General features: G+C 40.1%; 1 protein-coding gene across 1 annotated transcript in view; it reads left to right on the forward strand.

Annotated features, from left to right (window-relative positions):
- zdhhc17 (zinc finger DHHC-type palmitoyltransferase 17) overlaps positions 1-22,527 on the forward strand; it is a 73,163-nt gene extending 50,636 nt beyond the window's left edge. The window contains exons 11-17 of the mRNA XM_055154110.1: positions 8,854-8,978; positions 17,056-17,118; positions 18,117-18,210; positions 18,782-18,865; positions 20,027-20,184; positions 20,256-20,350; positions 22,118-22,527. Coding sequence (XP_055010085.1) covers positions 8,854-8,978; positions 17,056-17,118; positions 18,117-18,210; positions 18,782-18,865; positions 20,027-20,184; positions 20,256-20,350; positions 22,118-22,256 — 758 coding nt within the window. The 3' untranslated portion in view covers positions 22,257-22,527. The remainder of the gene's footprint in view (positions 1-8,853; positions 8,979-17,055; positions 17,119-18,116; positions 18,211-18,781; positions 18,866-20,026; positions 20,185-20,255; positions 20,351-22,117) is intronic.
- Positions 22,528-23,195: the final 668 nt, after the last annotated feature.

Here is a 23,195-nt window from a genome sequence, read left to right on the forward strand (position 1 = left end):
ACAACGTGAAACGAATAATGATAAAACAATAAATTACTTTTACTTACCTTTTTATAACTTCTCCGTTCATTTACTTTTCACGTTGTAGTTCTTCTTCTTCACTTGCCGCTTGATCGGTCCGTCGGAAAATAGAGTCCCGCGGTCACTTCCGTTGTGGCTTTTTTTGGTTTTGTTGTGGCTTTTTAATGTGTTGTGGCGTTTGTATTTGTTCCGGCGTTTGCATTAAAATAGAGTCCCGCGGTCATTTCCGTTGTGGCTTTTTTTGGTTTGTTGTGGCTTTTTGTTGTGTTGTGGCATTTGTATTTGTTGCGGCGTTTGCGTTTGTTGTGACCCCTCTCGGCTTCCGTATTGGATACCTCAAAGGCCATTTCATTTTTCTAATACTTCAACTTTAATTAATTAATTTAAAAGTTCTAGATGACGCAAAATTGAGCTTTAAGTCATGTTTTAATGTTATAAATGTCAAAAACAGACCTGGCGTTGTGTTTTGTTTCATTCACACACGTTTGAGTAACTCTTTATTATCAATCTGTCTACATCTCCTAAGCTCTAAATGCTCTGGTCCACCTTGTGATGTCATGAAGTGGTAGTTTTAAAGTGAACACATACCTTTTTTGTTTTTTTTTACCTTTACTTCTGTCGAGATTTGAAGAGATGTGCGTTAAATGTGTGTGAATGAAACAAACAAAAAAACACAACTCCAGGTTTCTTTGTGATGAGGAAACAACATTAGAACAGTAATTTGGGTCATTTAAAGATTTGTTTTATCACATTTCAGGTGGAAAGACAAAAAAACAAACACTTCTGATTGTTTCCAGGACACTCGAAAATATTGTTCTAAGTAATAATAAGACATATTGTAAATGTACTTTGCAAAAGTTATGACATATTTTCTTGCTTTCAATTGAATCTCGTGGCCGTTCCTCTTTCTGTTTCTCTCCTTTTCTGTCTGTCTCTATCTTTTTGTCTCTATCTCTTCCTCTACTTGTCTCTCTATCTTCATCTCTGTATCTTTCCATCTCTCTCCCTCGTCTACATCTATTTCTCTCTCTCTTTCCCCCTAACTATTTATCTTTCTCTCTCTCCCTCTATCGCTATCTCTGTTTTTCTCCATTTATTTCTCTCTAGAGCTCTCCCTCTCTCTCCCTCCCTCTCTATCTGTCTCATCTCTCTATCTCTCCCCCATCTAACGTTATTTATCTTTCCCTCCCTCACTCCCCCATCTATATCAGTTTCTCTCTAGAGCTCTCCCTCTTTCCCTCTTCTATCTCTCCCTCTCCTCTAGCTCATGCATTTATCTCCCCTCTCTCCTCTCTCTCTCTCTCTCTCTCCCCTCCCCCCCCTCTCTCTCTCTCTCTATATATATATATATATATATATATAATAAATATATCCCTCCCTCTTTCTCTCTCTCCCTCTCTCCCTCCCTCCCTCTTCTCTCTTTCTCTCTCCCGCACTCCTCTTTCTCTTACTCCCTCTCTCCTCTCCTTCTCTCTTTCTCTTTTTCACTCTCTCCCTCCCTTTCTCTCTCTCCCTCCCTTTCTCTCACCCTCTCTTTCCCCCTCCCTCTCTCCTCCCTCTCTTTCTTTCTCTCTCTTTCTCCCCCCTCTCCCTTTCTTTCTCTCCCTTTCTCTCTCTCCTCTCTCCCTTCCCCCTCCTCTCTCTCCTCTCTCTTTCTCACTCTCTCTTCCCCTCTCTCCCTTTCTCTCTTTTTCTCTCCCTCCCTTTCTCTCTCTCTTTCTTTCTCCTTCTCTCTCTCTCTGCTCCTCCCTCTCTCTTTCTCCCCCTCTTTCCCTCACTCTCTCCCTCTCCCCACCTCTTTCTCTCCCTCTCTCCTCTCTCTCCTCCCTCTCTTCTCTCTCTCTCTCTCTCTATATATATATATATATATCTCCCTCCCTCTTTCCTCTCTCTCCCTTCCTCCCTCCTCTCTCCCTTCCCCTCTCTTCTCCTCTCTCTCCCACCTTCTCTCTCTCCCTCCCTCTCTCTCCTCTTCTCTCTTTCTCTCTCCCGCACTCCTCTCTTTCTCTTACTCCTCTCTCCCTCTCTTTCTCTCTCTCACTCTCTCTCACCCCTTCTCTCTTTTTCTCTCTCTCCCTCCCTTTCTCTCACCCTCTCTCCTCTCTTTCCCCCTCCCTCTCTCCTCCCTCTCTTTCTTTCTCTCTCTCTCTCCCCCCTCTCCCTTTCTTTCTCTCCCTTTCTCTCTCTTCTCTCTCCCTTCCCCCTCCCTCTCTCTTTCTCACTCTCTCTCCCTCTCTCCCTTTCTCTCTCTTTCTCTCCCTCCCTCTCTCTCTCCTTTTCTCCTTCTCTCTCTCTCTCATGCTCTCCCTCTCTCCTTCTCCCCCTCTTTCCCTCCCTCCCTCCCTCCCTCACTCTCCCCTCCCCCATCTCTTTCTCTCCCTCTCTCTCATCTCTCTCCTCCCTCTCTCCTCTCTCTCCTCTCTCTCCTCCTCTCCTCCCTCTCCTCCCTCTCTTCTCTCTCTCTCCTCCTCTCTCTTCCCTCTCTTCTCTCTCTCTCCTCCCTCTCTTCTCTCTCTCCTCCCTCTCTTCCCTCTCTCTCTCTCTCTCCTCTCCTCCCTCTCCTCCCTCTCCTCCCTCTCTTCTCTCTCTCTCCTGTGGCAGAGACACAGCTGGTGTTTACGCTCGGTCCAAACTTAAGCTGCTGATTTGTGAGACTAAACTGTGACTCATGGTCTGACAGGAGCAGCCCTGTCGTCATTTCAACATCACAAGAGTTAGAGCCAGAAACCTCAAAACGTGAGCTCATGTTTGGAGTTTGGCCAAACATTTGTGGTTTGAAAACTCGGCTTAAAGCGAACACACAGGTTCAGCTCGACTTTTCACCAAAACAACGGGAGCATCAGCACGTTTAAACGACACTAAACAGACTCTCGTGAGCTTTAGAAAACATTTAAAAGTTGTTAAAAGTGGAAAAATGCATAGTGCTTTTTTTTTTTTTTCCCCTGAATAACAAACGTTTCTGCAAAAAGCCTTCGTCAGATCATTTTTCTTGTTTGGGATCGTATGTTGTTGTTAATGTACTATCAATTTTTTCACTTTTTAATTCTTGTTCCTTCCATTTGCACCAATTCGTGTATCATTCGTTCATCCGTTTTTCAATATAAAACCAAAAATAAGAAAATGAAAAAACAACTCTTTTCTTCATTATTTGTCTCCAAAACCAAAATGATAAAACGGAGAACGACTCGTTTTTTTTTCAGTTTTCGATTTTGTGTTTAAATGAAAAATGGAAAAAAACGGATAACGACCGTTTACGTGACGTCCGTGACTGTGATGCCGAACCTTTGCGCTGCATACGGACTGAACCAGGACTGATCCAGGTCCGGGACCAGACCGGGACCAAGGTGGACTCTGAGCTTTGACGACTCCGAGCTTCCACAGGGTCCGAGCCTCAGCGGTCTGGTCCCGGCCCTGGATCAGTCCTGGTTCAGTCCGTATGCAGTGCAAAAGTCCAGCATCGCAGTCACGGAAGTCACGTAAACGGGAAACGACCGTTATCCGTTTTTTTCCATTTTTCATTTAAACACAAAATCGAAAACTGAAAAAACAAATCATTATCTGTTTTTTCATTTTTGGTTTTGGAGACAAATAACGAAGAAAACTGTTGTTTTTTTCATTTCCTTATTTTTGGTTTTATTTTGAAAAACGAATGAATGAATGATGCACAGATTTCCTTAACAAGAACTTTGATTTATATTTTCTGTTTCATTTGTCCTCCTCAAAAACAGACCTGGAGTTGTGTTTTGTTTCATTCACATGTTTGAGTAATAGTTTATCATCAGTCTGTCTACACTAAAGGTCTGAACAGGACAGAATTTTCAGTCCAGCTTCCGCCTGCGTCTAGACTGATTCATCAGACGGTTTCACTTTGTAGAAACCGTCTGAACTCGCAGCATTAGGGTTCGTTCGCTCAACAATAAGCGGGTACTTTTTAAATTTAACCAATCATTGCTATTTAGACATGACGAATAGGTTAGGTTTGGTCTCTTTATTCGTACCCGTAGGTAATTTTGCTTTGCAGATTTGAGATTTAATTCATCCACAAAACACGTGTAAAAACACAATTACAAAATAAAGTGTTTACAGTGCTCCAGTGCAGAATGGTTTGTTCCATAAACAATTAGTTAAATTCATCCATCACGCTCGGCTAAAGTCACAATAAATATTAAATATGTTAAAAACACACAATCTTAGATAAATAGATTACAATTTATTCATAAGTACGACAGCAGCCGGAACGAAGCTCCTCTTAAAACGATTCGTTCTAGATCTTGGGACTAAAAGCGTCTGACCAGAGAGAAGCAGCTGAAACTCTGAGTTTAGTGGATGTTGCACGTCTTTAAAATCCTCTGGAACGTCGTCTGTAAGTGTCTCGAGTCCAGAGAGTCCAGCGGCTCTGAGGATGAACAATCACCTCACTCGCCCATTTAACCAACGGATTCAGGGAGTTCTTGTTTTTAGCAGAGATGCTCCCAAACCATGAGACCAGTGTACCGTATTTTCCACACTATTAGTCGCTCTGGATTATAAAACGCACTGTCATTAAATGGTCTATGTTTGAACTTTTTTCACAAATAAACTGCACTGGACTTTAAAGGAAACCCAACAGTGTGATGGGTGAGTGGTTTTGTTTTGTTCGTTCACGGTGACTCTGGGCTTTGTTCAGTTGTGGCGTGTAGGGAGGGTGTGTCTGGGACCAACGGATTGTCGGCGTGTTCGCAGTGACTCAGTTGTTCAGTCGTGTCTAGAAGTGGCACATTGCACTCGCTTTTTCGGTTCGTTCCTCCGTTCCGTTCCTCGTCGGCGTGGAGTGATGAGTGTGACTGGGTGTTTTTCACTGTGCGGTCGCTGTCTGCTCCGTGCGTGTTTGTGTGTTCTGCAGGTGGTGTGGCTTTGTAGTTTACTGAAGTCGTGCTGGGACACCTGAGTGGATTCGTGTATAGGGCGCTCTGGATTGTGGGGTGTTTTTTGATGGGGTTGGAGGCTTATGAGTGCGGAAAATATTCACCAAATCCCGTAGGAAGAAGGACAATAACGTCTTTCCCCTTGATAAAATTCACCAAACATTCTCTTTGTTCCAGCTTTAAATCCTCGATCTCGGGAATCGTTGCCAACACAGAATGTCTGTCTTCGTCTACATCCACCTCGTCGCTTTGTTTACTGTTGTGTAGTTCCACAAAAGGGACACAGACAGGAGCTTGTATTTGACATCATGACTTCACAGCTCTTCTCTGATTGGCCGGTGCATGTCTACAACTTCCGAGGTTCTTGAAAAACCGTCTGGAGCAGGCATGTCCAAACTACGGCCCGTGGGCCAAATGCGGCCCCCGGACAAATTTTTCTTGGCTCTCAGGCTTCCAGGTGACTTGGCCCAAATTACTTTGCCTCAATTAAAAGTGATCTTTTTACTGCAAATTTTTAGAACATTTTCTTTGATTAAAGCTAATATTTAATATTTAGTGTGTGGGTTTAAGGATCTTAGCCTGAATAAAGACTGATGGCTCATTCTCACGTGCACATATTTCAATTATTCCCTGTACTGAGCACCAGTCTATGGCCCTCTGCTTCGTCTGTGTTTAGATATGTGGACCTTGATGAAAGAAGTTTGGACACCCCTGTGCTAATGTTTTCTGATTCCTGACCTAGTCGCTGGAGAGAAATGAAACAGAGGAGGCACTAGGGGGCACCTGCAAACAATTGTAACTTTCATTCCCGCTCCTGCCCACAAATCCTGCAAGATGTTGATGTTCACTTTCTTTCCTTTCCTTCCTGCTGCTGTCAGACTGTACAACAAACACTGTTAACACTGAACATGTGCTATTCAACTACATCTATGTACAGTTATTTTTAAGCCATTATTTATTATCTGTTTTATTGTATGTTACCTTTTTCCTGCTGTTCTTGAATTACATGTTGCAACACTGGAATTTCCCCACTGTGGGACTAATAAAGGCATATCTTAAGTGCTGTCGAACACGGAAAAACAGAAAGGAATTGTCTAAAATCTGCGCGAAATTTCGGCAAATGTCGTCTGCTTAAAATGTTTTTATTAATGCCAAACAAAATATCCAGCACAAACGATGTATGATAGTCATGCATTAATCATTTGTATAATTTACTTAAGTTATAAGTTATTGTGAATACACTAACAATTTTGCATCTCAGACAGTATTTTTTTTTTTTTTTACACGTTACAATTGAACAAAGTTGAGAGTTACTGTGAAAAGTTTGAAAATAGAGCATTCAATGACATTGCGCCTTATAATCCAGAGCGCCCTATAGTGCAGAAAATACGGTAATCATTTGTATATTTTACTTTACACTCATATTTAGTTTGCAGGACTACAGTTTATCATCCCACTAACTAAACTAAACGAAACTAAAAAATAAAATCCCATCTTTATGCACGTCTTTGTAGTTTTCTGCTTTACAACTTTGCGCTCCTTCCTGTATTTTTTTCTACTTTTCTTTCATTTCATTCCTTCATTTTCATTTCTTTCATTTTATTCATTTCCAAAGAGTCCCAACGGTTTTAAAACCTCTTTTTCTCGTTTTATTTGAAGAATTCGCAAAAAGGTTAAAACTTTGGCACCAGCGAAAACACTCAAGATTCCGTTTAAATTTAAAGACGGCGTTTTTCTGCAAGATCGATTTCCACTTAACTGATGTAAAAATGTGATAAATATTTACTGCCGCTACTATCACACCTTAAAAAGTCATGTACACAATTAAATCATGACTCAGCGACAGACGGGAGCCGCGTCCTCTTAACAACACAAAAGCTACAACCGAGCCGGAACCTTCGACGCGTGACCTCGGGTTTTGGAGTTTGTGATTTTTTTTAGGAGGAAGATTTGCGGTTTGAAAACGTAACGAGATTCACATGAACTCATCCCGAACGGCGAGCGAGGCCAGACTGTTAGACACGATTTATCAAAGAGCAGGTGACGCGAGAGATGACGTCGTATTTTGGAAACTTGAAGTGCTTTGTCTGGGCTTAAAGTGACTGTCTGTGCTTTGTGTCTCTACTGGAGCGTTTTCAGGGTGTAAGAAAAGAGTGAAAACCTCATTCTTTTTTTTTTAAATGATGGGCGCTGTAAAAATTCCATGTGCTGGATTTGTGGAGTCGTCCATGATGCTCTGGACTTTTGTCCTGCACCTGCTGATGTAAATGTTTTTGATGCAGGGGAGACTACAGCCTAGTCCTGGTTCAGTCCTGGTTGAGTCCTGGTTGAGTCCTGGTTGAGTCCTGGTTGAGTCCTGGTTGAGTCCTGGTTTAGTCCTGGTTTAGTCCTGGTTCAGTCCTGGTTTAGTCCTGGTTTAGTCCTGGTTCAGTCCTGGTTCAGTCCTGGTTCAGTCCTGGTTCAGTCCTGGTTCAGTCCTGGTTTAGTCCTGGTTTAGTCCTGGATTACACGAGCTTTAGTCCTGGTTCAGTCCTGGTTCAGTCCTGGTTTAGTCCTTGTTCAGTCCTGGTTTACACGTGGTTTAGTCCTGGTTTACATGTGGTTTAGTCGTGGTTTAATCCTGGTTCAGTCCTGGTTTAGTCCTGGTTTAGTCCTGGTTTACACGTGGTTCAGTCCTGGTTTAGTCCTGGTTTAGTCCTGGTTCAGTCCTGGTTTAGTCCTGGTTTACACGTGGTTTAGTCCTGGTTTAGTCCTGGTTCAGTCCTGGTTTAGTCCTGGTTCAGTCCTGATTTACACGTGGTTTAGTCCTGGTTTAGTCCTGGTTTAGTCCTGGTTTAGTCCTGGTTCAGTCCTGGTTTAGTCCTGGTTTAGTCCTGGTTCAGTCCTGGTTTAGTCCTGGTTTAGTCCTGGTTTAGTCCTGGTTTAGTCCTGGTTCGGTCCTGGTTCATTCCTGGTTCAGTCCTGGTTTACACGTGGTTTAGTCCTGGTTTAGTCCTGGTTTAGTCCTGGTTTAGTCCTGGTTTAGTCCTGGTTCATTCGTGTATGCGGTGCAAAAGTTCGGCATCACAGTCACGGAAACGGGAAACGGTCATTATCCGTTTTTTCTATTGTTCAATTAAACCCAAAATTGAAAACTGAAAAAACAAATCTTTATCTGTTTTTTCGTTTTGGTTTTGGAGACAAATAATGAAGAAAATAGTTGTTCTTTCATTTTCTTATTTTTGGTTTTATTTAGAAAAACGAATGAACAAATGATACACGGATTAGTCCGTCTTGTCTTTTCATAAATCTTTTTTTAAAATATATTTTTTATCTTTTTTTTTCCTAAGGACCAGCCCTACTAATTTAGTTATTTATTTCATTCATGAAGTATAAAAAGACTTTAACGGTGTCTTAACATGAAAGAAATTAATGAAACGGAGCAGAAAGAAGATGATTCATTTGATGTTCTCTGCCCCCTCTTCCCTTTTCCCTTTTCCATACAAAACATTAACACTTTTAGTTACTTTAAAATATTTAAAATCAGTACATTTAATTTCAATCACAAATAATAATCAATTGCAAACAGAAATTTAAATTTTTATGCACAACAACTTAGTTTCCTTTTTCATAAATACACATTGCATTGATTTTATGTATGTTTAAAATGCGATTATTGGATTTGATTCTTTGATTTCTTTGTCATAAATGAACTTTTACAGCAATGCTTCAATCCATAAACTTGGTTCTGAATCTGCTTTTTTTTAAAAACATGTAGGTTCTTTTTAAATCAGAGTGGCTTGTTCTCACCTCAAACAGTCTTTAAATATTTACAGGTCACACTCTGCACTTTGTTTTATACAGGACTTTCAGGACCTGTGTGTTTTGTGCAATAGTTTTAAGTCCATGTTTTGTTGTATCTCTGTGGTTTTCCTTGACTCCTCTGCACTTCTCCCCTTCGCCACAGTCCACGTGCCCTTCCTCATCACCACTGTGTTTCTCTTTTACAACTTCGGAAAATCCTGGAAGTCCGATCCTGGAATCATCAAGGCCTCAGAGGAGCAGAAGAAAAAGGTAACGGCTCTAAAACTCAGTTTCTCCCCTCGACCAATCCAGCTCTTTTATTACTTTATACATTTATTTTATACTTTTATTACTCTGTTTTCTGATCTGTGCGATAATGTTGCTTCCTCGTCACAAACAGACCCGGAGTTATGTTTTTGTGTGGTAACAGGAAGTGCTCCACTCTGTTTTTAAAATCCATCCTTTGAGATTTATAGATGTAGACATTGTGTAACATTGGGTCATTCCATGTCAAATCTCCGCTCGACCATCTCAGATTTGACTGAAAAATTCGAGGAGGTTCACACACTTTTGAAAAAAAAGGAAAAGTCAAAAATTTTTGCTCCCAACTCCATATAGTTTTGTCATTAAAGGTTGTATAGAGGATTTTCCAAGGAACGAGAAATCCAGCGACTGTTTGTCCTTTTTCAAATGTTGCGCGCATGCGTGAAACCACCCCCCCCTCCCCCACAGCTCCTACGTAGAAACACCTCCTCCCTCCTCCTCCTTACGCCAGAAACAGGTTTGTTTACAGCCGGTGAACTGCACATGACTTGTAAACAACTAACTACAGTGTTGGTTAGGCAAGACGGAGAAGTGAGGAGCAGGGGGGAAGAGCGGATCGGGCAGCGGGGAGAGGAGCAGGAAAGGGGAGCAGAGAAGGTTGCAAAGGTTGCGCGGAGATTCAGTGCGAATGAACTAACTACAACACGCAGCAGCAAGCGGACTCTTTCTTTGCCTTGAAAAATTACGTTTTCAGACATAGGATATCGCTTTCGTGTCCTGAAAAACGTTTGTGTAGTAGCTCTTGGAAATAAAGTACGTTTTCATAATAAGCAGAAGTTTCCTGTCCAGGAGTAATTTGTGGACCAGTGGTTCAGTCAGTTTTAGACCCTGCGTCTGCTTCAGTCGCGCCATCGCTGGAATGAATCTCCAAGAATCACCTTAGTTTGGCTTCGCTGCTTTTCCCCTTGTCTTCTTCTTTCAGCGAACCTCAAAAACAGACTTTCTTTTTGCGGCGAACTGCTCCTGGATTCTTGTCGCCATTGCAACAAACTTTGTGCAAACTGTGAGGAAGATATAGGTCAAAAAAAGCTGCTAAGAACTGTTGCGTTGGTGGAGTAAACAGCGTCTGTGCGTCTTGCGTCTGTGGACTGTGTGACAGTCGTACGTAAACCACGTACCGGCGGCGCGAAGGCAAGTCAGTTACACTAGAAACGTAGGGAGATTTGATTGACAGCCTGTCAGCTCACAGATAACGAGGCAGTGTCGTTATCTATTGGCAAATGTTTAGCCCCACCACGTCCAGAGTTGATGAATTTTTTATTCTCTTTTTTTTTGGTCATCATAATTACAAGGCTACTGCACCTCTATAATCTCTCATTGACAATTTGAAACAAAAAAAAAATCCTTCATACAACCTTGAAGAATATTTACTCAAAACAGGTCAGGGGGGAGTTGACGAGAGTTTTCCGAGGAGCCACTTTCAGATTGCTCCATCTTAAAAACTATTTAAGGTCGGTCCTTGAAATTTTCAAGGGTTAAAATTTGGCAAATTTATATAAATCATAATCCATTAATGTACAACAGGGGTCTCAACCTTTTTCTTTCTGTGAGCTACTTTTTGTAAAACGAAATGCCAGAGAGCTACAATTTTATAGGTCGCCAGAAATGTAGTAAATATAAGAGCCATGGTGCGCTGAAGATGAGGTACTGTTAGATTTCTATAAAGCATAACCCATTATCCAGTTATCAGCGCACAGAATTAGGCATCAAAATTATACATTTACAAAAGAAATACGCATTTAATCAATTAAATTCAAGTTATTCAGCACAATACATATAATTCAGAAATCCCTCGGCGAGTTACTTGTATGGAGGTGGAGAGATACTGGTAGCTCACGCGCTTCAGGTTGGAGACCTGATGTACATCATTCATAGTCCATGAATGATGTACATTAAAGGTTGTATAGAGGATTTTTTAAGGGAAGAGAAATACAGCGACCGTCCTTTTTCAAATGTTGTTCATGCGTGACACCACCTTCCTCCTCCACAGCTCCTCAGTAGAAACATCTCCTCCTCCCGCCTCTTTACTCTAGAAATCACGCTTTACATCCAGTGCGTGTTCAGAATTACTGTTGAAGTTTCCTGTCTAGAAATAATTTATCGACCGACCCGTCAGTTTTTAGACCCTTCGTCTGCTTCATTCAAGCCATCGCTGGAAGGAATCTCCAAGTATCACCTCAGTTTGGCTTCGCTCCTTTTCCGCTTCTCTTCTTCTTTCAGCGACCTCAAAAACCGACTTTCTTTTGCGGCGAACTGCTCATCGATTCTCGTCCGCCGTCGCAACAAACTTTGTGCAAACTGCGAGGAAGCTGCAGTTTGAAAAACCCTCTAAGAACCGCTGCATAAACCACGAAATCCCGCGCGCCGACGAGTCACTTACACTAGAAACGTAGGGAGTTTGATTGAAAATCTAACAGCCAATAGTAAATGAGGGAGCCTCGTTTTCTATTGGCTGATGTTTATCTGGCCTCACTACGTCCACAGTTGATAGATTTTCATTCTTTTTTTTTTTTTTGGTCATCATAATTACAAAGCTGCTGCGCCTCTGTCATGGTATTTTAAACTTTCATTGACAATTTGAAACAAAACAAAAAAATCCTCCATACAACCTTTAATGCGAACACCACATTTTCAAAAACTCATTTTGCGAAAATAAGGCAGAACACCATGACAAATGTTGGATATGTTAAAAACAGACATCTAGTATTTTTAAACAGTCCATTTTATGTTGGTGGGCGATGCCATTTTTTTGGTATAACATGGTAAAGATAGCACCAAATACATTTTTTTTTTTTTTTTTTTTTTAAAATTTTTAACACTTAATATCTTGTAGTTCGTTCATCACAGAGGGTCAGTTTTAAAATACAAAGTCCACAGTGTTTGTGGGAAGGTTTATGTTCAATATCAAACCTCTGTCTTTGAAACTGCACTTTCCACAGTCCTTCAAAGACGCCCTCAGATTTGAAGAGGAAATTTCAAGCAAATTCAAGCCTCCAGAAATCTGTGATAAACCAAAAGCTCATGTGTAAAAGTCCAGATTTTAGAAAGACCCAATTTTTCTCTGGTTTTTAACACCGTGTGAGTTGTGTGGTCCTCTGTGTCTTTTATTTATTTATTTATGTATTGTTTTTATCTATTTTATTTTTCAGTACAGCTTTTATGTATTGATTTTATTATATTTGTTCATTGATTTTATTATTATTATTTTATTAATTATTTCTATTTGTTTCCTCATCCTTGGACCATAATTCAGCTGATTTTTTATTTTATTTTATTTTTTTACATTGCTTTGTAAAGCACTTTGGAAACGGTCTTGTTTATAAAATGTGCTATACAAATAAAGTTGGATTGGATTGAAAGTACATTTACCAAATTTTAAACCTTGAAAATTTGAAGTTCTTTAGAAACAGCAATCTGAAAGTGACTCCGTGGAAAACTCTGCTCAAAACAGGTCAGCGGGAGTTGACAAAATGTTTTAATGAAAAACTATAACTAAAATTTGGGACATTTCCTATTGGAAAGTGTGTCAAGCTCGTAGAATTTCTTTCAGTCCAATGTGAGATGGTCGATCAGGGCATTCGGAGATTTGACGTGGAATGACCCCGTTGTGTAATGTAGGACCTTTTAACCTTTTTTATCTTTTATTTATGTGTTGGTTTTAACTTCTTTTTATTGTTTTGCAGGATTTTACGAGCACTGATAGAGCAATTTCTTGTAATCTCATCTTTAAGTATAATAGTTGGCTTCTTATTTTCTCTTAATCAGACGTGTAATTGACGTGAATTTACCTCGACATGTTTGGGCCTTGAGCTGTGAACCGTCTTCACAACTGTCAGAGTAAATACAACTCACTTACACGTCTGATTAAAAGAAAATATGAAGCTGACGGGTGAAGAGCTTTATATATATAATACCATGAGAAAGAAAGAAAGAAAGAAAGAAAAGAGAGAAAGAAAAGATCCAAATGATTCCAGTGAAGGTGTATGAAGTTTAAAAAAATCATTGGAGCACTTCCTGTGTGATCACATGACATCACAAGGTGGAACTCGGCCTGTAACGATAACAGATTTTGCTGGACGATTATTTGACCAAGAAATTACTGCGATAAACAGTAATATTGACATTTTGAGACCATTTTCAACTAAGGCAAGGCAAGGCAAGTTTATTTGTACAGCACAATTCGTACACAAAGTCATTCAAAGTGCTTTACAGAATAAGAAATACATTAAAATCATAATAAAAACAAATCAGAACATAAATAATCATGAAGATTAAAATAAAAAAAGAGAGACATAAATTGGAGAGAAGAGTGCGGAATGAAAACCTTTCAGTTATTTGCACAGTTAAACAGAAATGTTTTGAGTCTGGATTTAAACAGCGTCACAGAAGAGTCTGTCTCACATGTTCAGACTGTTCCAGGTTTTAGCTGCATGAACCTGAAACTCTGACTCCCCTTGTTTAGTCGTGACTCTGGGCACCAGCAGGAGTTGGTCCCTGAGCTCCTCAGAGTGTGAGATGTTCATATGACACTAACATGTCACAGATGGACTTTGGTGCTCGGCCATGGAGACACTTGTACAAACAGAGCTGCTTTAAAGTCTCTGAGCCACAGGAGCCAGAGCAGAGACCTGAGACCAGGACTTATGTGCTCGTACTTCCTAGTTCGAGTCAGGACCTGAGCTGCAGTGTTCTGGATGTTCTGGATGTTCTGGATGTTCTGCAGCGTCTCACAGCTCGTTTGGAGAGACCAGTGAGCAGAACATTACAGTATCTAACCTACGCATGGATACGTTTCTCCAAGTCTGATTTAGACAGTAAACCTTTGATTTTTACTCAGTTTTTTAGATGGTAAAAGGCTGCAGATGTTATTGACTTGATGTGGCTGTTAAAGTTCAAGTCTGAGTTCATTATTACCCCTAGATTTCTTGCCTGATTTGAAGGTTTTAGACAGAGAGAGACTGGAGGTGATGCTGACACTGTCCCTTTGTTTTTGTGGACCAAACACTATGACTTCAGTCTTGTCAGAGTTTAGCTGGAGAAAGTTGTTTTGCCTCCACACACTGATCTGTTGGATGCAATGACCAAGTGAGTCCACTGGTCCATAGTCTCCTGCTGCCAGAGAGACGTAGATCTGAGTGTCGTCTGCATAATTACAACTAATGTAATGACAATGGAATAAAAATGCAAATACACCCTTTCAAAGATCAATAAACTTTACTTTCTAAATAACATTTAACACAGGAACTCAAGACAACAAAAAACAACAGGCCTGAATAAAATGGGCCATTCTTATGTTAACAAGTCTAATGTGTCTGGGTTCACAGCAAGGACTTGGTAAACATGCCCCTTGAATAAACCATTGTTGAACCAAACACAATCAAAACAATAAATAAATGAATTATTAAGTCTCTAACAAACTTGTCCTTAAAAGTGATTTTAGTCGTTGACTCACGTTGGAATAATGTGTCTCGTCTCTCTGTGGCTGCTGCTGTGGCCTCGACATTTTGGTCTTGAAGTGTTCGTATGAACCTGCGACACAGGATCTTGTTTCTCTATGAAAGCCGCTGTCCTGTCTGGTGTTGTGTCTGTGTCTTGTGGGATTTCAGTGGATTTCGGGTTCTCCCGGGGGCTAGGGTAGTTGTTTAGGTTGGGTATGGGCGTATGAGCCATTTCCTCTTGTCGTTTGCGAGCTCAGTGCATTTGATGCATGTGGCCGTTGACACATTTCTCACTCACTCGTGTTGATTTGGCAACTTGACTTGTTTTGTCACACAGCGCTGAACTGTTTTGGTTCTGACAGTGGCGCTAGAGTTGGAGCTTCATCCGCTGTGCTGATAAACCGTCTACGCTGACACGTTCGTTCAAGCGTCATTACGATAAGGAAACGAGGCGTCAGTACAGAGCGATAGAAGCCTTTTGACATTCAGTCTCTTTCGTTGAGAGCGAGCGAGACGAGGAGGGAAACAAACAAGCATGCAAATACAAATTATCACGGCCATAAAAGTTATCGGGCTTTTTAAAAGTTATCGTACAATTAATTGATGTATTGATTATTAGGGGTGTAACAATAGCCAAGTCTCACGTGACGATATCATCATGGTATGAACCTGATGGTACGATATTTATTGTGATATCTTGATATGGAGGGGAGGCTCACGATTGGGGATGTAACAATATCTAAATCTCTCAGTACAATATTCTCACGATATACATCTCACGGTACGATATTTATTACGATATTCTGTGAAGGCTGCCAAAACAAAACAAGACAAAGAACTAAGACTTAAAACTGTTAGAATTGTTATTTCTTCTTGTCGTCTGCACTGAAATGGAGCAAAGGATCATGGTCTATGTAGTTCCCTCTGTCTTTTTTTAGCTGTTGCTGCACCATAACTCTTCATTTAAGCAAAGAGACTTGTAATTTGATAATATTGTGAGAACTCTGACAATACGATATCACGATATTTTGGTTATTGTTACATCCCTGTTGATTATCGTTACAGGCTTAAAGTGACTTCAGTTTGAGAGAAGAACTCAGCCTAAATCTGCAGGGTTTGTGTGTTAAACATGTGTAAACAAAACTCCAGGTCTGTTTGTGACGAGGAAACAGCATTAGAAGAGGGAGTAGAGTAACACGGGCTCTTTAAACCCTCTGCTGTTTTCTGTTTTGGTGCATCTTTGTCTTTGTCCCACATCCAGCTTCATTATCACAGTCGGATGTTTGTCCCACATCCAGCTTCATTATCACAGTCGGATGGAGAGCCACACTGTCCTGTCTGTTCGCTCGGTCTCATGGAGAGCTATATTTACCCCGCTGTATTGTTCGGCCTGGAGGTCCCTAAAGGGGTCCTCACCGCGGGGCCCCTTCCTCTTCCACCTTTTGTTCGGTTCAAAGATACAGCTGCGCTTTGTTTACAGAAATGTGTTTGGCAAGAAAAAAATAGGTTTGGCGAGAAAAAAGGCTGAAAAGGCTGAAGTTAAAAGTGAATTGTGTAACTTTTCTGGTGGAGGGTCAGTGAAATACTCCATTTTCTCCGTGGAGATGTTATTGCTTTGTTTAGAATGTTCCACAGTGTGGCTTTAAACCTTTCTGTCTTCATGGAGAACAAACCAGACCAAGTTACAGGTCAGATCTGTGGAGAGACGACCCGCTCACAGTCAGAATATCTGTTTTTTGAGGTATTTTTGAGCTATAAAACCACCTGTAATTGAATAAATGGGTCCAGTCAAGCACTGCTGCTGCTCAGACATAAATCCTTCAAATGCAAGGCTGGTTTTACTTCTAAAATGATTCTATCGACACAGACCTTCACATGGACAGTCTGGTGTAACAGTAGATTTGTTTCGGGTGTTTTGTGGCGTGGGTAAGACTGTATCTCCACTGAGAACATTCTGAGTGTGGTTTTAACCGTCTATTTCCAAGGAATTTTGTCCTGAGGGCCGTTACTCTCCTCAAACTGCCCCAACACTTGAACTGCACTAAGCGAACAGAAGCCTGAGTCATATTAGCGTAATCACTCAGGCCCCTGATGTGCGATTTCACACCTCAAGCGCTCTATCTCTTTTTCTTCATCTGAGGTTATCACTATTGTTTTCTTTGTTTTGTTTTCGGTCTAAGGATGGGGTTGTAAATCGGAGAAAGATAATGTCCGAGTCCTCCATTTCTGCTCAAACATGGATCGTCTTTCCAAACGGCAAAACCCTCTTTAACTCTCCTCTCAACCAATTCTTTTCTTTTGCTAAGATCTGTACCTCGCTGTCCTCAGAGGAGCGTTTATCGGCTTTGAGATGGAGATGTAGAGATGAGTTTGCTGTGGATCACACCTGGACGACTGAGGATTACACCGAAATCAGTCAGAATATTTACACATTAGAAGAAGCATTAGACTCAGGGAAAAACAAAGCGGTCTTTTTATTTCTTCTGTTTGTCCTTGTTTCAAATGCATCTGAAAAGCTCTATATAAGTGTTATCATTCTTCTTCTTCTTTTTTTTTAACCATGGATGTATTTTTCTCTGTTTCAGACCATTGTAGAATTGGCAGAAACAGGCAGTCTGGACCTGAGTATATTTTGCAGCACCTGTTTGGTAAGACACAAACTTCTCATGTCAACTTGTCATTACATGCTAGAAAAAAATGTGTAAAAATTTACGCTAAAAGTCAAAAGTTTGTACTCACCCTCATTTTCTATATGTGTTATTGTGCATTACTGCTTTTTATATTTAATATACATATGGAAGACATGAAATTTACTGTATGAAGTAAGAGTTACTGAATTATACAGTAACGAAAAAAAGGCTAAATAACTCTACTAAATTAAAAAACAAAATTATAACCAAATCTCCAAATTAGTCTCTTTGCTGCGATTTTTTTTCTTTTTTTTTTTTTTTTCTGCGAATTTTTCACTCTGAATTTTGACTGTTAAATTTGAGGGCTTGAAAATATTTGTGCTGAATATTTAAAAGGTGATTTTTTTTTCTTTGAAAATATACACTTAAAATTTCATCACTGACCATTCAGAATAAAATAATTCTTTTTTAAAATAAATTTTTTTTTTTTTTTAAGAATTTAAAAAATTCAAAGGGAGAAATTTAATGCCATTTAAAATCTAATGGAATCAGAATCAGAATCTAATGGAACAAATTAGATTCTGATTCAAATTATCTTCCATCACGAACCCTCCTCCACAAAAGTTGCGCAGTGTACTTTTAAAAAATATTTAGGAGAGTCATTTTACTTTTTTTCTTGACTGAATAATTCCATGTATTTTTATCTAAAATGTAGAAAGTGGTAAGACAAAAGAAAACGCTGAATGAGAGGAATAAACGTGGCCGCTCTGGACTCAACTTTACTCATGGGAGGTGGTTGTGAGTTAAATTCCCTGTTAATGAGCATGAATTTTTTTACATTCTGATTTTAGGCACTTTCTCGGTTTCTTGGTTGAGTCCAGACTTTTGATTGGCAGTCTACATTTGATACTAGAAACCAGCTTTTACGTTGTGATTCAGGATTATCATGTTATAGTCTCCGGCCAAGTCAGTTTTTAATTTATCTTAACTAATCGATTGTGTGTTTCTTTCTTCAGATACGGAAGCCCATCAGGTCCAAACACTGTGCAGTTTGCAATCGCTGCATCGCAAAGTTCGACCACCACTGTCCCTGGGTCGGCAACTGTGTCGGTCAGTAAATTCTGGTGGTTTTTTTCATAAAATTGTTTAATTTAATCAAATGTGAAATGTAATGTACCATAGTCATTTTTACATTTTTCTGGTACCTTAGACCCCAGGTACAAAGGACAAAAAATATACTACTTTACTTTTTTTTTTGTGCTTTTTTCATTTTTTTGGATGTTTTTATTGTACTGAAAAACGAGGCTTGCAGCTCCACAAACCTGGCTTTTGTTTGGCCTGGAACAGGGCAGTTTCCTGTTTGATTCCACGGAAATGTTGTTCCTTTGGCTATAAAATCACACAGTGTGGCATAAAACATAAAACATACTGTATTTATTTCCACGCAGAATATTCCGGAGTACGGTTTTCGCTTTCTATTTCCGTGGCACTTTGTCCTGAGGGTTGTTACTCTCCTCAAACTGCACCAACACTGGATCTGACTCTTTGTTTTTGCTTTCTGTTATTATTGTAATTTATTGCTTAAATGAAGTGTTACTGATTGATCAATCGTCCAGAAAAGTTACCCAGTGTTGCTTTAATGTAAATGCTGAATACATTTTCCCGCTCTCGCCCCCTACAGGCAGCGGGAACCATCGCTACTTCATGGGGTATCTGTTTTTCCTGCTCTGTATGATCTGCTGGATGATCTACGGCTGCATCTCCTGTGAGTCCAAAACCCGCTCCACACGAGTTAAGATTTTACCGTCGTTTTAAGTGTGCGGCCAAAGCTCCCGGTCAAAGCCTGAGCTCGTCTGGTCTCTGGAGTGAAGCCGTGTCTGTGTTTAGGACCTGGATGGGAGACCGCGGGGAATTCCAGGGGCAAAACTGTGGTTGTGTCCTTAGGCAAGACACTTCAGCCACATTGCCTAGATGAGTGTGGAGTGTGTGTGAGTGTTGGTTGAGGTCGGAGAGGCTGATGGTGAAGATTTGCAGCCTTACTTCAATCAGTCTGTCCCAGGGCAGCTACAATACATTCTTACTGCCACAGAGTGTGGAGTGAATGAATAATGCATGAAATATTTTCTTTATTGTATTTTTATACTTTTCTTTTCAACTTATTTTCCTCAAAGTGCCACTGAACTGATCTAAAATGATGAAATATAGTGTATTAGTTATGCTGCTATGTCCACATGACAACGATCCTGGATTTTTTTATTTTGCGGGTTGAAAAAGATTTGCATCCACACATGTTGGAACAATAAATATTCACATCCACATGACAACGGAGCACTGAGTGAAAACGAGGTAATACATCTGCCACACCTGTATGTGGCGCTGTAAAGAGGATACAGCCACAGCCACTGGACACACGATACTACAGAGAAGCGTGTGCTCAAAGTCCTTCCTCTTCTGCAACAAACACAAGAATCGTTTTCCAAAAGCTGTGGTTTGGCAACGCTGCCGTTCTCAGATTTCTCCATTTTAGAACCCGTTTTCAACAAACACAGTTTTCGCCCACCCGAAACGAAACAAATAAAAAATATCTCGTGGACACATCCTAAAAATACATGTAAACCTTTATTTTAACACTTACTAGAAAGAGACAACTGTGTAAAACGTGATGAAAGCTCTTGTCTGTTTGTGGTTTAAAAGGGGCTGTGGGTAGAATGTGTGGAAAGTGATCAAATCAGCCCAAAAATATCGGCAGATCTTATCGACCATTGTGTTCTTTAGCTTCGAAACTCTCTGTATCGGCATTGTCCATTAAAAAAAAAAAATTGACCAGTCTGTATTTACCACTTCTCCACTAAACCAAGTGATAATGAACCATGAAACCCTGTCCTGTGCACTTGAACCTAAACCCTGTGCCCCCTCCTTCTCTCAGACTGGAGGGTCCACTGTGGCACCACTTACTCCAAAGACGGCTTCTGGTTGTACCTGACGCAGATCGCCTCCTGCTCCCCCTGGATGTTCTGGATGTTCCTCAACAGCATCTTTCACTTCATGTGGGTGGCCGTTCTCATCATGTGCCAGCTGTACCAGGTAAGACTCGGTTTAGGACTCAACCCGTATAAAATAACCCTTTATATTCAAACTTTCTTTTCCCATTTCAGATCGCAGCTCTGGGAATCACGACCAACGAGAGAATGAACGCTCGAAGATACAAGCACTTTAAAGTCACAGCCACGTCAATTGAAAGTCCGTTCAAGTGAGTAAAGAAATGAAAAGTGCTGAAGGTTTTAGTCAGAATTTATTGAATCACGAAACTACACAGACCATGTTTGCCCCGTTTCAGTGCAGACACCACCAAGAAATAATTGTTAAGAAGCACTTAGTTTTTTGGATTATAACGTCATGATTCAGAGTTTTCAAAATATTGCAGTTAATACTAGGAGTGTAACGATATCCAAGTCTTACGATACGATATATATTGTACGAATTTATTGTGATATCGTAGGAAAGCTCACGATATGATGGGGAGGATCATGATTAGGGATGTAACAATTTCCAAATCTCTCGAGACGATATTTTGGAGATTATTAACAGTTTTTGTTGTCTCGTGAGATGTTTATCGTGAAAATATCGTACTGAGAGATTTGGATATTGTTACATCCCTAATCGTGAGCTTTCCCACGATAACGCAATAAATATCGTACCGCAAGGTTCATACAGTCATAATATCGTATCGTGAGACTTGGATATCGTTACAGCCCTAAATATGATATGTTTTTGTGATACTAAACGTCATTTTTAAACCACTTCTTGTGCAAAGTTCGTATGAAAGACGCCTGTTTTAATCCTCAAAACAGTGAAAATGTCAAATGTGTTTCATGAAGGAGTTTCCTTCCTCTAAACAAGCAACAAAAATGTAGCTGTAAGAAAATAATTTAGTAAAATATGACAAAAAATACTCTTTGCGCTATATTGATACAGCCCACAATATTGATGCTGTATCATCGCAGTAACTGATACGATATATCGATATTTAGATATTTTTGCACATGGGTTCGGTCAAGTGGTAACGGAGGGAAACGAGGGCAGATTTTTGACATTCAAATGTCTCTTATTCAGAAACTAGAGGAACTATTGAAATAAGTAAAGTATCAGAATGTAGGAAAGAGTTACACTCCAACAGGGTCAAGTTAAACCTGTGATATTCTTTCAAGTTGTTGACAAAAAATTTAAAAACTCATGTCAGTAACGGAGGGAATGAAATATGCAACACTTTTTGGGCAATAAATCCAAACAGTGATAACTCTTGGTTCTCACTTACATATCCTTAACAAACTGGTTTGAATATTTGCTTCATATAGTTTTCTACCATATGGGACAAGATTAGGTTGAAAAACCTCTTACTTTTTGACTCATGAGATTTTTTATTAAGAAAGGTCATGGTAACGGAGGGAAAAGTAACGGAGGGAAAATTGTGCAAACAAGTAGAAGGTGCAGGATTTTACATCATTTGTCAACTTTTTTCTTCTGAATACTTTAATATTACTTCAAAATGAAAGGAAACTATTTCTATAAAATATGTCAGTCCTTCCAGGCAAATTTTTATGATTTTAAATAATATATATATTTTTTTTTTAAATCCTGTACCTTCATCAACAGTTCAAAGATGGAATAACACAAGATATGATGAAATACATCCATTTATTTACATGATTTTCAGGTCTTTGAAATTTGGGAAATAATTTTTGTTCCATGTTTCATACATGGTCTGTTTAAAACATATGGAACTTTAGAACCAAAAATGGTACAGAAAAAAGGTCAACAGTTTGATAAACTAGAGTACATATGTATCTGTTCAATACATTTTTATATCAGATGCATTAACTTGAATTTTTGGCCTTGATGTTTATTTCTGTTTGACCGGGTCCACATCCCTAATAATAATAATAGAAATAATAACAATAATAATAATAATAAAGTTCCACAGTTTGTTTATTTTCCTCCTTCTGTCTTCTCTCCTCAGTCACGGCTGCATGAGAAACCTGATCGACTTCTTCGAGCTGCGCTGCTGCGGTCTCCTGCGGCCGGTCTCCGTGGACTGGACGTCTCAGTACACAATAGAGTACGACCAAACCTCGGGCTCGGGCTACCAGCTGGTGTAGCCGCCGCTCCCTCCTTCCCTCCCTCCCTCCTCCTCTCTCTCTCTCTCTCCGTAAACAAACAGCCTTTTCCAAAAACCACGGGAGCAGACTCTCCGCCGGCGCAGTCGCTCCCCCCCCCTCCTTCACAAACGCCGCCGCTCCAGACGAGAGAACCGACTTTTTGATTTGGACCACCGCGTCCGTCACACCCGGCGAGGATAAAGAAGCCGGGGATCGCATGCTTTTCCAAGGAACGGGGGGGGCGCTACATTAACTCCGCCCCCTTTCCTCCCCCTGCCCCCCACCGTTCGAACGACATCACCTCCACCGCGATTGGTCCTCGTCTCGAATCTCCGGATACGATTGGACGGTGCTCGCTGCCATGTTTTTTTGGAGGAGAACGGAGACGAGCGGATACAATTTTACGACGAAAACTGTACAGAAAGTAATGGATATATTGACGTTTAAAAACCCTTATATAATATTATTTATGGCGTCCCTCGTAATGTGTACGGAAATGATGGCGAAGTTGTTATCGGCGGAAATGTTTTTAAATAAGGGAATGTTTCAAGGTTTTCTTTTGCACCGTGATGAACAATTAGAAGTTAGACTGGTAATCTTAATGCCAATTTATGTACTTATCAGATACAGTGTCAGCTATAGGACAAGCCCACCGTCTTGCTTTTTTATTTTTTATTTTTTTGCATTCTAATGGTAAAACGTGATCCATTTTATGCAGTATTAACGTTTTCATCCGTAGATTTGACTGAAAATATCATTCAAACAATGTGACAATATATAACGTATTTATTTTAACTATTTATACAGGTATAAAATAGATAGAACATGCTTTTTTTCTTTTTTTTTTTACAACATTTTAGACAATTTTTTAAGGAACTTGGTCCTCCAGAACGCTGATAGAAACTGGTATTTATTATCAGATTTGAAAAAGGTTTACAT

Source organism: Boleophthalmus pectinirostris, unplaced genomic scaffold (genome assembly GCF_026225935.1).
Source record: "Boleophthalmus pectinirostris isolate CB_2022bp ecotype Guang Dong unplaced genomic scaffold, ASM2622593v1 HiC_scaffold_18, whole genome shotgun sequence".
Taxonomy (NCBI): Eukaryota; Metazoa; Chordata; class Actinopteri; order Gobiiformes; family Gobiidae; genus Boleophthalmus; species Boleophthalmus pectinirostris.